The 13,496-nt window shown below is 41.6% G+C and overlaps 1 protein-coding gene across 1 annotated transcript in view; it reads right to left on the minus strand.

Annotated features, from left to right (window-relative positions):
• LRPPRC (leucine rich pentatricopeptide repeat containing) overlaps positions 1-13,496 on the minus strand; it is a 168,059-nt gene that overhangs the window by 40,718 nt on the left and 113,845 nt on the right. The window contains exons 26-27 of the mRNA XM_084625253.1: positions 9,419-9,487; positions 9,020-9,110 (exon numbers count right to left, since the gene is read on the minus strand). Of these exons, the coding sequence (XP_084481379.1) occupies positions 9,020-9,110; positions 9,419-9,487 (160 nt within the window). The remainder of the gene's footprint in view (positions 1-9,019; positions 9,111-9,418; positions 9,488-13,496) is intronic.

Consider the following 13,496-nt stretch of genomic DNA (forward strand, 5'->3'; position numbering starts at 1 on the left):
ACAAAGTACTCTTTCTCCATCCTCTTTGAGGAGAGTTGTAGCAAGGCTAGAAACTGCCAGAGAGCCTTAATGGGTTCTAGAAGGGCATTGTTCAGAGGAAATGTCACTCGTGACAGACCAGAAGAGGTCAAGATGTTCACCAAGGTGTGAGAGGATTCAGATATTTCCTTTTCCTGAACCCCCAGGCTTTGAGCAACACTTCTGAGGAGCTCTTGGTGAGCCCTGTAATCGTCCTCAAAGGGTGCAACTGCTGTCCCTGCTACAGTCTCATCAGGTGAGGAAGATGAAGATGCCTGCATGCGTACAGGGCCTTGTTCTTCTCCCTCGGCCCTGGAAGGATCCTGCAGTACCAGGTCCTGGGGATTGGTGCTAGGCTTGGTACCAACTCGAGGTTTCTGCACTGAAGAAGGTGGTGGGGGAGCTCTACACGCCGAAACAACAGAGTACGATCTCCTCGACTGTGACTCCTGGACTGGTCGAAATGTCCACTGCACTGGCATTTACCACTGTGCTGGCCAAGCCATTGGCAGGAACCCTTGGTTTATGTCAGCCATTGGGTAACAGCGCTCGGATCAATGCCGGCTCCTGTAGGAAGCAGAAGACTCTGCCTTGGAGTCTAACTGAGAGGAAAAAGAAAAGAAGTACTTGTGGCATCGTAGAGACTAACCAATTTATTTGAGCATAAGCTTTCGTGAGCTATAGCTCACTTCATCGGATGCATGATGCATCAACTGAGAGGAGTCGCTCCTTGGTGACCACCACGGAGCAGTACCTACCAGTGCCGGAGAGCACTGCCAGGAGGAAGGCGACTGACTCTGCGACCATCATCACTGGTTTCCCTTTCGATAGCACCTGAGGCCTTGGTGCTGTAGGAGCTTTTGCCTTCAGTGCCAGTTTGCACCTGGGGATGGCGATACCAAGAATGACAGTAGCTCCCCTGCTGTCTCAAATGTCTCTTGTGTAGATGGTAGTGCCAAGGCTGTATCCCAATGGCTCTCCCTTGGTGGAGAGTCCAACGGTAACAGACTCAATGGGTCCCTTCCCACAGCCTGAGGCAATGGTACTATGGCGGCAGCTGTTGAATCTGATTGGCTCGGCACAGGTTGCACTCTCCTGGCTTCCCTGTGAGTGGCAGACCTTGGAGTTGGTGAGTGCCCAGCCAGTCTTCCGCTGCTTCTTCCTCAGCACCAGTGCCAAGAGTCCTGTTGAGGTGTGGATCTCCTCTGTACCAGAAATGCCTGACGGTGCCAAGAGTCCTTCCTCAGTGATGGAAATGACAGGCATCACATCTCCGTCTGTCCCTCAAAGAAGACAGACAGAGATGTGAGATGGTGTACCCTAATAACTCCAGTAGGGCCATAGTGGCACACTATACCGATATGGCTGGATTTGCTGGGGTTGGCCAATTCATTGCTATCCATGTGATGGGCTGCCTCTGGTCTGCTCCGTAGGGTTCCATTCTGATCACAGGGGAGAAGGCTCCCTGCTGTACATCAGTGAGAAGGTATACTCTGGTGACAAAGATGATGAATAGACCTCATCGAGGGGCAGAACTGACATATATGGGAACCTTGCTGCTGGGCTGGAAGCATGCACCAGTGCTGAAAAAGGTCTCTGTATCCCCCAGTGACATCCTTGGTAGACTCCTCCATTAAAGAAACATCAGGTACCATAAGCAATTCTGTAGATGGTGCCAACATCAACACCAGCACTGCAGCCAACATCAAGGCTGGTGCGAAGCCCTTTTTCTTAAGCACAAAGCTTGAGGCCAATCCAGCATTGCTAGCCTCTGAGTGGTTTTCTCCCTGGAAGGCTGATGTCTAGTTCTCCCACAAAGAGGTCATGTCTGCCTCTTTGTGCCAATCTTCCTCGCTTCTGGGGAGAGGCAGTACTAGTCTTCAGGGACAGAGTCAACTTCCCAATGCCAACTTCTTGTCAATGTCAGTCTTTGGGGTCACCTGCCAACTGGTAAGGATGTTCTAAGAGGAGAATTTGAACAGGATCTGGTGTGTTTTTAGATTGATCCCCTCTTCCGGATAAAAGGTAACCGCATGGATTTTTCCAGGATATAAAACCTGAGGCAGGTGCCCTAGAACTTCCACATCTGAGTAGAGAATGATCAGCACACAGTGTACCGATACAGAATATTACTCTCCACGAGGCAGACTAGACCACGGCTATTGCCATCGGTGAGAGAGGGATTGAGCTGTTTCAAGATGGCTTAAACCCTGAAGCCTTTTTGTGACCTTTGGCTGTGGACAGGAGTGCAGTGCACCAAGAGAAACGAAAAGGCCTTTTAAAAAGTTCCAAATTGAGAGTCATAAAAAATAGAAATATAATAAGGATAGAGAAAATTGATTTTGATCTGACCTGAATAATCACAGTCAAGTGGCAGCAGATGAACACCACTAGTTTCATCTCACTGCCATGGGCAGTAAGAGGCAACCGAGGAACAATTGTGGCTACTCTGCCCTTGTGCCCCAGGGTAGGAGGAGCAGAGCACAAGGACATATGCAACCTAGGCACAGCCCAATGGACACTACTATTAAAAAGACTACGGTCCTGTGCACGTGAAAGCGCATGCACACCTAATGCAGGATCCACACTGACATATCTGAAAAAGAATGTCTCTTTATTCTTGAGATACATTCCCAAATTCTTCTTTGGTTAGATACTACAGAAGATAAGTTTCAGGTGGAATGTAGATTTTCTTTTTTCAGAAAGTGAGAGAGGATCAAACTGAGTTTATAAAAGGAAACTATCTTATAACCTAAATTAGGGATACACTCCTGCAGCTCCAAAAATAACTCAGAAGCAACCATGATTCACAGTCAGACTGCTCTATTTTAGAAAACTTAGATAGGAGAGCATTCTCAATCTTGTGTAATGATAATAAATTATAAAAAATAGTTCAGCTTTTAGTGACAGATCCCGTTAGAGGCAGTGGACTATGCAGCACAAGAAATAAAATAATCTTTACTTAAGTTTGCAATTGTTCACCCTAAAGTTAAAATAAATAAATAAATAATAAAAGATTACTCCTAATTGGCAAGGTGTATTTCTGTAACAATGTAGTAAAAACAAAGCAGTATCACAAAATAATGTGCAAATCTAAGTATACTGAATATGTTAGATTGTAGGGACTTTCTGTGGTCTCTCAGCTTGAGCAACACAAGTTAGAACAGCTTCCTTCTTCAGGGTCAGCTTCTGGTGAGCTCATGGTTCCAAGCAACATTTATCTCCCAATAAAGGCAATATAGTCTTATGAACCACGAGAGGGATTACTCAGTGGCAAAAGCATCTTTGACTGTGTGCTGTGTAAAGAAGAACTTCCTTGTATTTGTTTTAAACCTGCTGCCCATTACTTTCATTTGGTGGCCCCTAGTTCTTCTATTATGGGAACAAGTAAATAACTTTTCCTTATTCACTTTCTCCACACCACTCATGATTTTATATACCTCTATCATATCCCCCCTTAGTTTCCTTTTTTCCAAGATGGAAAGTCCTAGTTTCTTTAATCTCTCCTCATATGGGACCTGTTCCAAACCCCTAATCATTTTATTTGCCCTTCTCTGAACCTTTTCTAATGCCAGTATATCTTTTTTGAGATGAGGAGACCACAGCTGTAAGTAGTATTCAAGATGTGGGTGTACCATGGATTTATATAAGGGCAATAAGATATTCTTCGTCTTATTCTCTATCCCTTTTTCAACGATTCCTAACATCTTGTTTGCTTTTTTGACTGCTGCTGTGCACTGCATGGACATCTTCAGAGAGCTATCTACTATGACTCCAAGATCTCTTTCCTGATTAGTTGTAGCTAAATTAGTTGCCATCATATTGTATGTATACTTGGGGTTATTTTTTCCCCAATGTGCATTATTTTACATTTATTAACATTAAATTTCATTTGCCATTTTATTGCCCAATCACTTAAGTTTTGTGAGATCTTTTTCAAGTTCTTCACAGTCTGCTTTGGTCTTAACTATCTTGGGCAGTTTAGTATCGTCTGCAAACTTTGCCACCTCACTGTTTACCCCTTTTTCCAGATCATTTATGAATAAGTTGAATAGGATTGGTCCTACGACTGACCCTTCGGGAACACCAATAGTTATCCCTCTCCATTCTGAAAATTTACCATTTATTCCTGCCCTTTGTTCCCGGTCTTTTAACCAGTTCTCAATCCATGAAAGGATCTTCCCTCTTCTCCCATGACAACTTAATTTACATAAGAGCCTTTGGTGAGGGACCTTGTCAAAGGCTTTCTGGAAATCTAAATACACTATGTCCACTGGATCCCCCCTGTCCACATGTTTGTTAACACATATTTGTTATCTGAAATTGTCAAAATCTGAAGATGAATTTTATGGGCTAGATTATTTCAGAAGTTCAGATCGATATTTAAGAAATCTTCTTTTAACAGTTTTGTCATCTCTTGGTTCTACATAGTTATGGGTTAGTTTTTCATCCCCAGAATCACATTTTAGATTAGACTGAGGGCTACTAATTTATCTCTTCTTAAAATTTGAAAGCAGATACAGAATTATGGCCTAGGTTTTCCATGAGAACTCTCAAGCATACTCCTGCGTGAAACAGTTTTGATACTTGGTCTTAAATGGTTGAAAGCTGGCAAGTGCATGGTTTTTGTCTTTTAAGGTGACAGAAAGCTACAAACCTTTTCCATCGATTTGAGTAGATGGAATTTGTTGCGACTTTTCTTGCAGACTGAAGAATTTGTGTGGCAGAGTTTGATAAATTATATCTGTTTAGATTTCTCCTCTCAGCAGACATGCTGTCAGACCAAGCAACTGTTGGAGGGAAAAGGTTGCTTGTTCGGAAGTAGGAGGACTACCTCCTGTTGAAGCAAGATTATATTTTAGGCCCAGTTGTTTTATTATGGTGAACCAGTATTTATAAAGCCAGAATGGAGATACAAATATAGCTTGGTTTTAAAGCTTTTTGAGGCTGCTGGGAAAATGAAAGGTATTAAAGGCATGGAGGAAAGATGTACAATAAGCTTTTAGCTATTTTTTGTTGTATTATTCATCTCTTCTGCTTGCAGGAAGTTTAATCAGGGCAGGAAACATCCTACCTTCTTGCTATATAATGTGAAACCATCGTTTTCTAATAGTTTGCAGAAAGAGCACTACTTAATCTGAATAATAACTCACCATCTCTAGTTCTAACAATAAAAGGATATACTGTGGTTATCTTCTCATATGTTTGTGTTTTGAAGTCAGTAGATTGCTCGGGGCTAAATCTTCCTTTGTATATGGAATTGTTAACATGTAGCTTACATTCTTGGGGGAAAAACAAACAAAACAACCTGCACATTTGTTAAACAATGTGTCATACTACTTCAGGCTTTAATGATAAGTTTTCCCTTGCACAATTAGAACTAAGTGTTGTAAAGGTTTCTTGATAAATATCCATGCCAACAGATTTTACTTGACCTTTCCTGAAGTTTTTTGCTGATTTTTATAATACTAACTTTCTAAATGTCCTGATACAAACACAATGTTCAGTATCTAATCTCTAGAACATGAAAAACAGGTATTCAAAGCTTCCAGCTAACCAGAATGAGTAGCATTTTTGAAAGTATATGGTATAATTTCTGGCAATGATAATGTTTTCTGCACTAAACAGCAAAATCAATGTTAAAATAAATCATTCCTGAAAATCTGTTATTTCAGAGCATATTATTAAGAAATTATACATACTACATCTTACAATAGATGTGGCAAGAACATCTACAATATAATGTGACTTCCCAAACTTTACAAGTTCGCAAATCTTTTTTTCTATCATCAAAATGACTCGCTGACCATCCAAGTATTGAAACTACACATGTATCCTCTAGTCCAGTGGTAGGTAACCTATGGCCCGTGGGCCGGATCCAGCCCCTCAGGGCTTTGGATCCAGCGCGTGGGATTGCCCCCTGTGGTGCCGCAGACCCCGCGCCACTCTCAGAAGCAGCTGGTACCATGTCCCTGGGGCCCGGAGGGATGGGACAGAGGGCTCTGTGTGTTGCCCTTGCCTCCAGGCACCACCCCCTGCAGCTCCCACTGGCCAGGAACAGGGAACCGCAGCCAATGGGAGCTTTGCGGAGGTACCTGGAGGTGTGGCAAGGGCAGTGCGCGGAGCCCTGTGCCCCCTGTCTCCCAGGGACAGCGCAAGGACATGGTGAGCGGTGCAGCGTGGGGCCAGGGCAGGCAGGGAGCCTGCCCTGGCCCCGGTGTGTGCCACTGCCCCCCGGAGCCGCTTTAGGTAAGCTGCGCCAGGCCAGAGCCTGAACCGCTCCTGCACCCCGCACCCATCCTGCACCCCAACTCCCTGCCCTGAGCCCCCTGCCGCACCCCACACCCCTCCTGTACCCCAAACCCCTACCCTGAGCCCCCTGCCGCACCCCTCCTGAACCCTAGCCCCCTGCCCTGAGCCCGTCGCACCCCATGCCCCTCCTGCACACAACCCCCTGCCCTGAGCCCCCTCCTTCACTCTGCACCTCAACCCCCTTCCCTGAGCCCCCTCATACACTCCGCACCCCTCCTCTGCCCCAATCCCTTGCCCTGAGCCCCTTCCTGCACACCGCATCCCCTCCTATACCCCACACCCCAACCCCCTTCCCCGGTCCTGCTTACCATTTCCCCACCCAGATGTGGCCCTCGGGCCAAAAAGTTTGCCCACCTCTGCTCTGGTCACCCACCATTACAGACACAAACTAAATAAAAATATGATCATGCTCTTTTATGTGGACAGAGAAGTACTGTCTTTATTAATGCAAATCACAGCCAGTGTGTGTAGAACAGTTGTACAGATACCTGGGGACATGCACTCAGGAAGCTTATGAAAGACGTTAGGAGGGCATTCTGAGTCACTGATGATGAGGAAAAATGCTCTCTTTCCTGAAGGTTGACTCAGAACTTTCCATAACATTTTTCAGACAATGTAGTAATTACATTCTTATATAATGGAATTTCTCTGATGATAATGATACTCAGTTTAATTCTGTCACATTAATCACATTTCTTCTGTCCCCGATCTTATAAAAAGGTTTTTTTTTAGTTAAATGTCCTGAAAAATGGGGAGAGGAGAAGCAGTGGAGAAAACGAAAAAACTGTCTGTTTCAGAAATCTGATACTGCCAGCAGAAACACTGGATTCAGCAAAAAGCTTCACACCTCCCAATAAAGGTTTCCAATACAATGCTAGTCAATATAATCTCTAGTGGATTACAAATGGTTTTGGGAGTATTTCTGGGATACTTAAAAATTTCAATAGAAGATTAAAAAAAATTATTTGGCAATGATCACATTTTTATTAGAGTATCTTTTCAACCCCTTTGTAGACAGAAAAAAGCCACGACAAATTACATTGCAAAATCAGACTAAAGATTTCCAGATTTATGGGATAGGGTTTTGGGCTATGTAATTATGGGGAAAGGGACCTTCTATTTAAAAAATCCTGCTCAGATACCACAAGAGATAAATACCAATTATGAACAGGCTGATTCGGGGATAATGGAAATTTTTATAATCTTTCAACCAAACAAATCTAGCTACAGAAACTTCACATCAATATCAACTACAAAGAATTGTAACAGAAATTAGCACGGGTTTTCCCTCTTCAAATTATTTTAAAACTGAAAGGTAGTAAATTGACCGACTGGTATGTAGACCAATTACACTGGATGAAATTTACTCATGGAACGGAGAGTCAGTACGAGGCCCTCCACACCACAAAGCTCTACATAGCTACTGTGTGGAGGCTATGCTGGTGGAGTGGCTCTACACCCTTGTGTGTCATGGAAATGGTCTCTAGGCTGATCCCACATAGTTGGGCATGAAGGTGGAGTAACACAGTGCCTCCAGATCCAGTGGACACAGTAAACTCAGCAACAGTTACAACGGGAGTGCAATGGCTATTATGAATCATGGCTAGAAACCACTGGCAGGCAGGTTTCTGCAGCAATCCTGCAGCCCTAGCCCTGGGTTGCAGTAGTGAGTTGTATTTTATCCCTCCCCAACACACCCATACAGAGCCTGAACCAGCTTTATGTGAGTGGAATGGATCTCACCCAGTTATAACTGCTTGCAGGCAGTCCACATATTTGTGGCCAATTTTTATTAATGTTGTGAAATATAAAGAAAATGGGAATCTAATCTCTGCTACAGAAAGTGGCCCCAAAATTAAACTGGTAGAGTGATCATATAACTAATTCTATATTTTAAACCATTTTCTCTCCCCTCCCACCCAAAAAAGCCTCCACAAAACGAAACTCTCATCTGAAAGCACAAATCATGGCCACAGCAACAAACAAGTTATTGGTAAAACTTTAGAGCATGTTACAAGTACATGGAATCCATGATAAATAAAACCGAAGCCATTTCTCAAGTATTTTACTTGGGTTATAAAAATGGAATAAACCGAAAAATTTAAAAGCCAACAAGGTTTAACTTTTATGGGTTCTGTCTTTGGCTACAACTATGGATGTAACTTCAGACAAATGAAGTAGAATCAGAGTTTTGAAACTTGGCAACATTGGTATTTGCTTTGGATATAAAAAGAAACTAGGAGAGCTGACAAAGCAAATGGTTCAGTGAAACTAAGGACAAAGGGCACTTTTCAGGCCACCTCACAAGCCAGGAAAAAATGTCTCCATGATCTCATAAAAGATCATGTTAAGAGCCAAAGGAAAAGTTTCTGGGTTGCAGAGAAGGAGTTCATAGCAAAAATGCAGTTTACTGTCTGAGTAGCCTAAACAGAATTGGTAGTTAGCAAAGCAAACTTAAGTCAGAAAACTCTTAGCAAGAGCTGCGCTACACTGAGAATGGCCCTTTTCAGATATATAGTTTTAATTGGTTAACTGAAAAATCCAAAACAAGTTCAAAAACTTACATTTTGTTCCCATTACAGTTTAAGGCTTTTTCAAATACGATAAAAAAAAATTAAAATTCCCACAAAGCTATCACTGGAATAACAGTTCCTAATAGAGCAAAAGAAAAGATTTTCAGTTAACTTACTGCATAAATTTAGGAGGTAGTAGTACATCTGATCTCTATCACACTCAAATAGTTTTTGAGTCATTTCCACCATATTTTCTAAAGTTTCCATCTTTGGGAGGAAAAAAAAAAGTGATGTAACATAAAATATCTGTATATCAGACTATGGTTTAATCTAATTTTTATATGTATAATCATATATGCGGCTCAGAAATATGTCTATACACACATGTTCAGTCCAAAAATTTGGGAATGTAAATATAAGACTGCATATAATTTTTCACTAAATATAAAGTATCAATTTACATCATTACTGTTTATGTAAATTGTGATATGCATGCAATACTTCAAAATGTATGTGTGTATTACCACTAAAGTACTAATCACAAACAGACAGGAGACATGATGCAATAGATGTACCTGGTTAGTTGCAATACACTTCTCGGCAAACCACTGCAGCCTCCCAGGACGAGCTCTCAAGCCTGGTGTCTGCAAAACAGTATTTCCGCACAAACAAAAATGTCAGTTTACTTAGCCAAAGTATTTTCTTAAAATGTAAAAGTAATTATATGTTGTCATAATGAAGTATTTTATGGTTGATTTTTATTAATGGAAGACGACTTAGTTCTCAATTCTAAACTAACCAACTTCATTCATAATTAAATAACATTTATCCTAAAAAATTCAAAGGTTGTGTTGGTGACTCTATAGAAACAATAACCATGTTTCATTCTAAATATATTTTTCATTCAACAGTACTTTTGGTTTGAAAATTGCTATGCTGTTTCTCTGATTGAATGTGATTTTTTTTTTTTTTGAAGTCTCAGACATTAGTTGATCCATTTGGGTAGGTAAAAGTGAAAAAGTGACACACATTTTGAAACAAGAATTCATTTAAAAAAAAAAGTCATCACATAGTTCAAGAATGGTTTGTTTCAAAGACCACAAGCCTGCCTTGATTTTCAATCTCAAGAGCTTTTGATATTTGAAGAAATAAGGTTCATAATATAAGTAAAAGCAACTGAAAACTCTTTGAGCATGCAACGCAACTTTACTTTTCCTGCCTTCATTTTCAACACACGCCCAATGTGAATCTACAGAGACACACAGCTACAGACGACCAGAGCGCTATATATTCTGATAGATCATAACAAACAACAAGCCACTCTGCTGATCTCATTCCTTCCCATTACAAAATACACATGACCCTCGCTAGACCACACGTCTATATAGCGCGAATTCGCATATAACATGGCCGTGGCCATGAATCCCAAATTTAATTACTTTAATTGGAATTCATTTTAATGCAGTCCCCATATTAAAGCGTTTCCGCGCATGGATCCCAAATCCCGCGTTCTAGCGAGGTTGCGGTGTACTCATATATTCTGGACTACAAATACACACCAGTCATCTCTCTCACCCCTTCAGAGGAATGCCAAATGTTCACAAATTGTCGTCTTCATGAAACATTCGTCCAGAATAGGAGCAATTACTCACTAACTGGAACACCAGGCCTCAGACTCTTTTTTTCAACTGCAGCATCTATTTACATCCCTACTCCATCAACATCTAGTACCAGAAATTTTCCTACTACATTCCATTAGTTTGTAGTGCCAGCTTCTGTCCCAGCTGCAACACCCTCACCAGAAGACAAGCTTAATCCAGTGTGCATTACAGCATTTGCAGGTAGCACCCACTCTATTGAGGGCACATATATGCCATAGCACAAATTCCACTACAAATTCATCTTACAGCTATTTTTTCAGGCTCTCTACAGTCTCAGGAGGAAGATCCACTGCATCAGTTTAAACTTGTTTCATGTTTTCAAGATCCTCTTTAAAATCTTACGGTCTAGATATACTGTTTAAAATAAAGCTGAAATTCTGCAGTACTATTCTGTAATAAGGACTGAAATCTGTGGGTATTGAACCACAGAATACTGGTGGTTAAGGGTATAGTTAAGGTTGTAAAACAATTTACATTATAACCCTGCTTTCACTTCCTTATAACTTGATAGAACTTCTCCCTTTTCAGGTGAGATTTTCTACACTTGGGGCTTGTCTACTTTACCCACTGGATCGATGGGCAGTCTAGATGCGATAAATTGACCGCCGAGTGCTCTCCCATTGACTCTGGTACTCCACCACGGTAAGAGGCGCAGGCGGAATTGACGGGAGAGTGTCAGCCATCGACTTACCACAGTGAAGACACCGCAGTAAGATCTAAGTACATCAACTTCAGCTACGATATTCACTTCGCTGAAGTTGCGTAACTCAGATAGACACGCCCCCCCCCCCCCCAATGTAGACCAGGCTTGAGTCCTGGAGGTTTTTTTTTTGTTTTTTTTTTTTTAAGTCTGAGTCAAATTTTTTCAGTTGTTTTGAGTTATGGGAATATATACAAAAATTCTAACTACTTTTTTTTGTTTTGTTTTCAAGCAAGAACTGGAGTACAGCAACCATGTCTAAATTTTGAAACTTGGTAGGAACATAATTTTCAATGAGGTTTTATTTCCCTTGCTTGGTTGGAAAAAAGTTGGTTTAAAGTAAGAAAATGTTCAAAAACTGCATACCAAGAACATTCTGCTGAAGAAGATTTGCTCAAATCTACATGTACATACTAAATTTGAAATACATGGTTCAAGGACAAAGTTCCACTGGTAAATTTCATAAGCTCTGCAAGCTGTATAAGCTATACAGCAAACAGCTTACCAACTCCAAAAACCGAAGAACTTTTGAATCTCTCTCTTTTCCTCTCTCCCCCTTTTTAAAGGCAAAGCAATTAAAGGCGAAAAAACTTATTAATGCAACACTAAGCTGCACAGTTAAAACTGTAAGTAAGGAAATACAAAATTAAACTGTTCCAACAGCCATGTTAATGCAGACATTACACATACTGACTTATTATTTTTATGCATTTTTTAGTTAATTACTTTAATACATTCCTTTTACTATTGTAAACTATATAGCATAAAACATTCAGTTTGTGGAATACTGAGATAAATCATCACTTAACTAACCTTTACATTTCCTGACTTTGCTAAAAATCTAGCTGCTTAATGACAGGTTTCAGAGTAACAGCCGTGTTAGTCTGTATTCGCAAAAAGGAGTACTTGTGGCACCTTAGAGACTAACCAATTTATTTGAGCATGAGCTTTCGTGAGCTACAGCTCACTTCATCGGATGCATACCGTGGAAACTGCAGCAGACTTTATATACACACAGAGAATATGAAACAATACCTCCTCCCACCCCACTGTCCTGCTGGTAATAGCTTATCTAAAGTGATCATCAAGTTGGGCCATTTCCAGCACAAATCCAGGTTTTCTCACCCTCCACCTCCCCACACAAATTCACTCTCCTGCTGGTGATAGCCCATCCAAAGTGACAACTCTCTACACAATGTGCATGATAATCAAGTTGGGCCATTTCCTGCACAAATCCAGGTTCTCTCACCCCCCCACCCCCATACACACACAAACTCACTCTCCTGCTGGTAATAGCTCATCCAAACTGACCACTCTCCAAGTTTAAATCTGCTTAAGATTCTACAGTGTTAAAATTGGTCAGTTTGAACCAGAAATAGTTCAGAACAGAATCAAAGTAATTGTTTTAAACTTAAAAGGACATCATTAAGTGAAGAAAAAAATCACATCTAAATCTGAAAATTGTGGCTCTACCGTTTTCACGCTGCAACAACTAATACTCCGAGGGCATTCTGCCTCAAAAATATATATCTATATACATTCTGCACACAATATTTTAAAATTCTGCAAATTTTATTTGTCACATAAATGTGGAGGCTCCAACATGGCATTGGGGAGCACAGGCCACTGGCTGTACAGGGTGGGAGATCAGTGTGCAGCTCCCCACTGGGACACGGACTCAGCAATGAGGCTGCATCCAATTCTGACACAGCACAAGGACCACGCTTGCCCCAGAAACACCCCAGGGCCCTGCCACTCCATGCCAGGTGCACCAGGTGTGGACAGGCAGGCTCAGCAAGGCAGGATCCAAGTGTGGAGGGGTTTAGTATGGGGGGATCCAGGTGTAGTTGAGAGGGTTCTGTGTGGGGCAATCTGGGTGAGGGCGGCTCAATGGGGGATCCAGGTGCGAGCTGGATGCACAGGGGCTTGTTGGGGGATTCTGAATGCAATGGTACTAGAATTCTTTGAGGGGGGTCAACAAGCATGCAGACAAAGGAGATCCAGTGGATATAGGGTATTTAGATTTTCAGAAAGCCTTGTCAAGGTCCCTCACGAAAGGCTCTTAAACAATATAAGCAGTCATGGGATAAGAGGGAAGGTTCTCTCATGGATTGGTAACGGGTTAAGATAGGAAACAAAGAGTACGAATAAATAGTCAGTTTTCGGAATGGAGAGAGGTAAAATAGTGGTGTCCCCCAGGGATCTATACTGGGCCCAGTCCTAATTAACATATTCATAAACAATATGGAAAAAGGGGTAAACAGTAAGGTGGCAAAATTTGCAGATGATACA

The sequence above is a fragment of the Lepidochelys olivacea genome, assembly GCF_965140295.1.
Source record: "Lepidochelys olivacea isolate rLepOli2 genome assembly, chromosome: 3".
Taxonomy (NCBI): domain Eukaryota; kingdom Metazoa; phylum Chordata; order Testudines; family Cheloniidae; genus Lepidochelys; species Lepidochelys olivacea.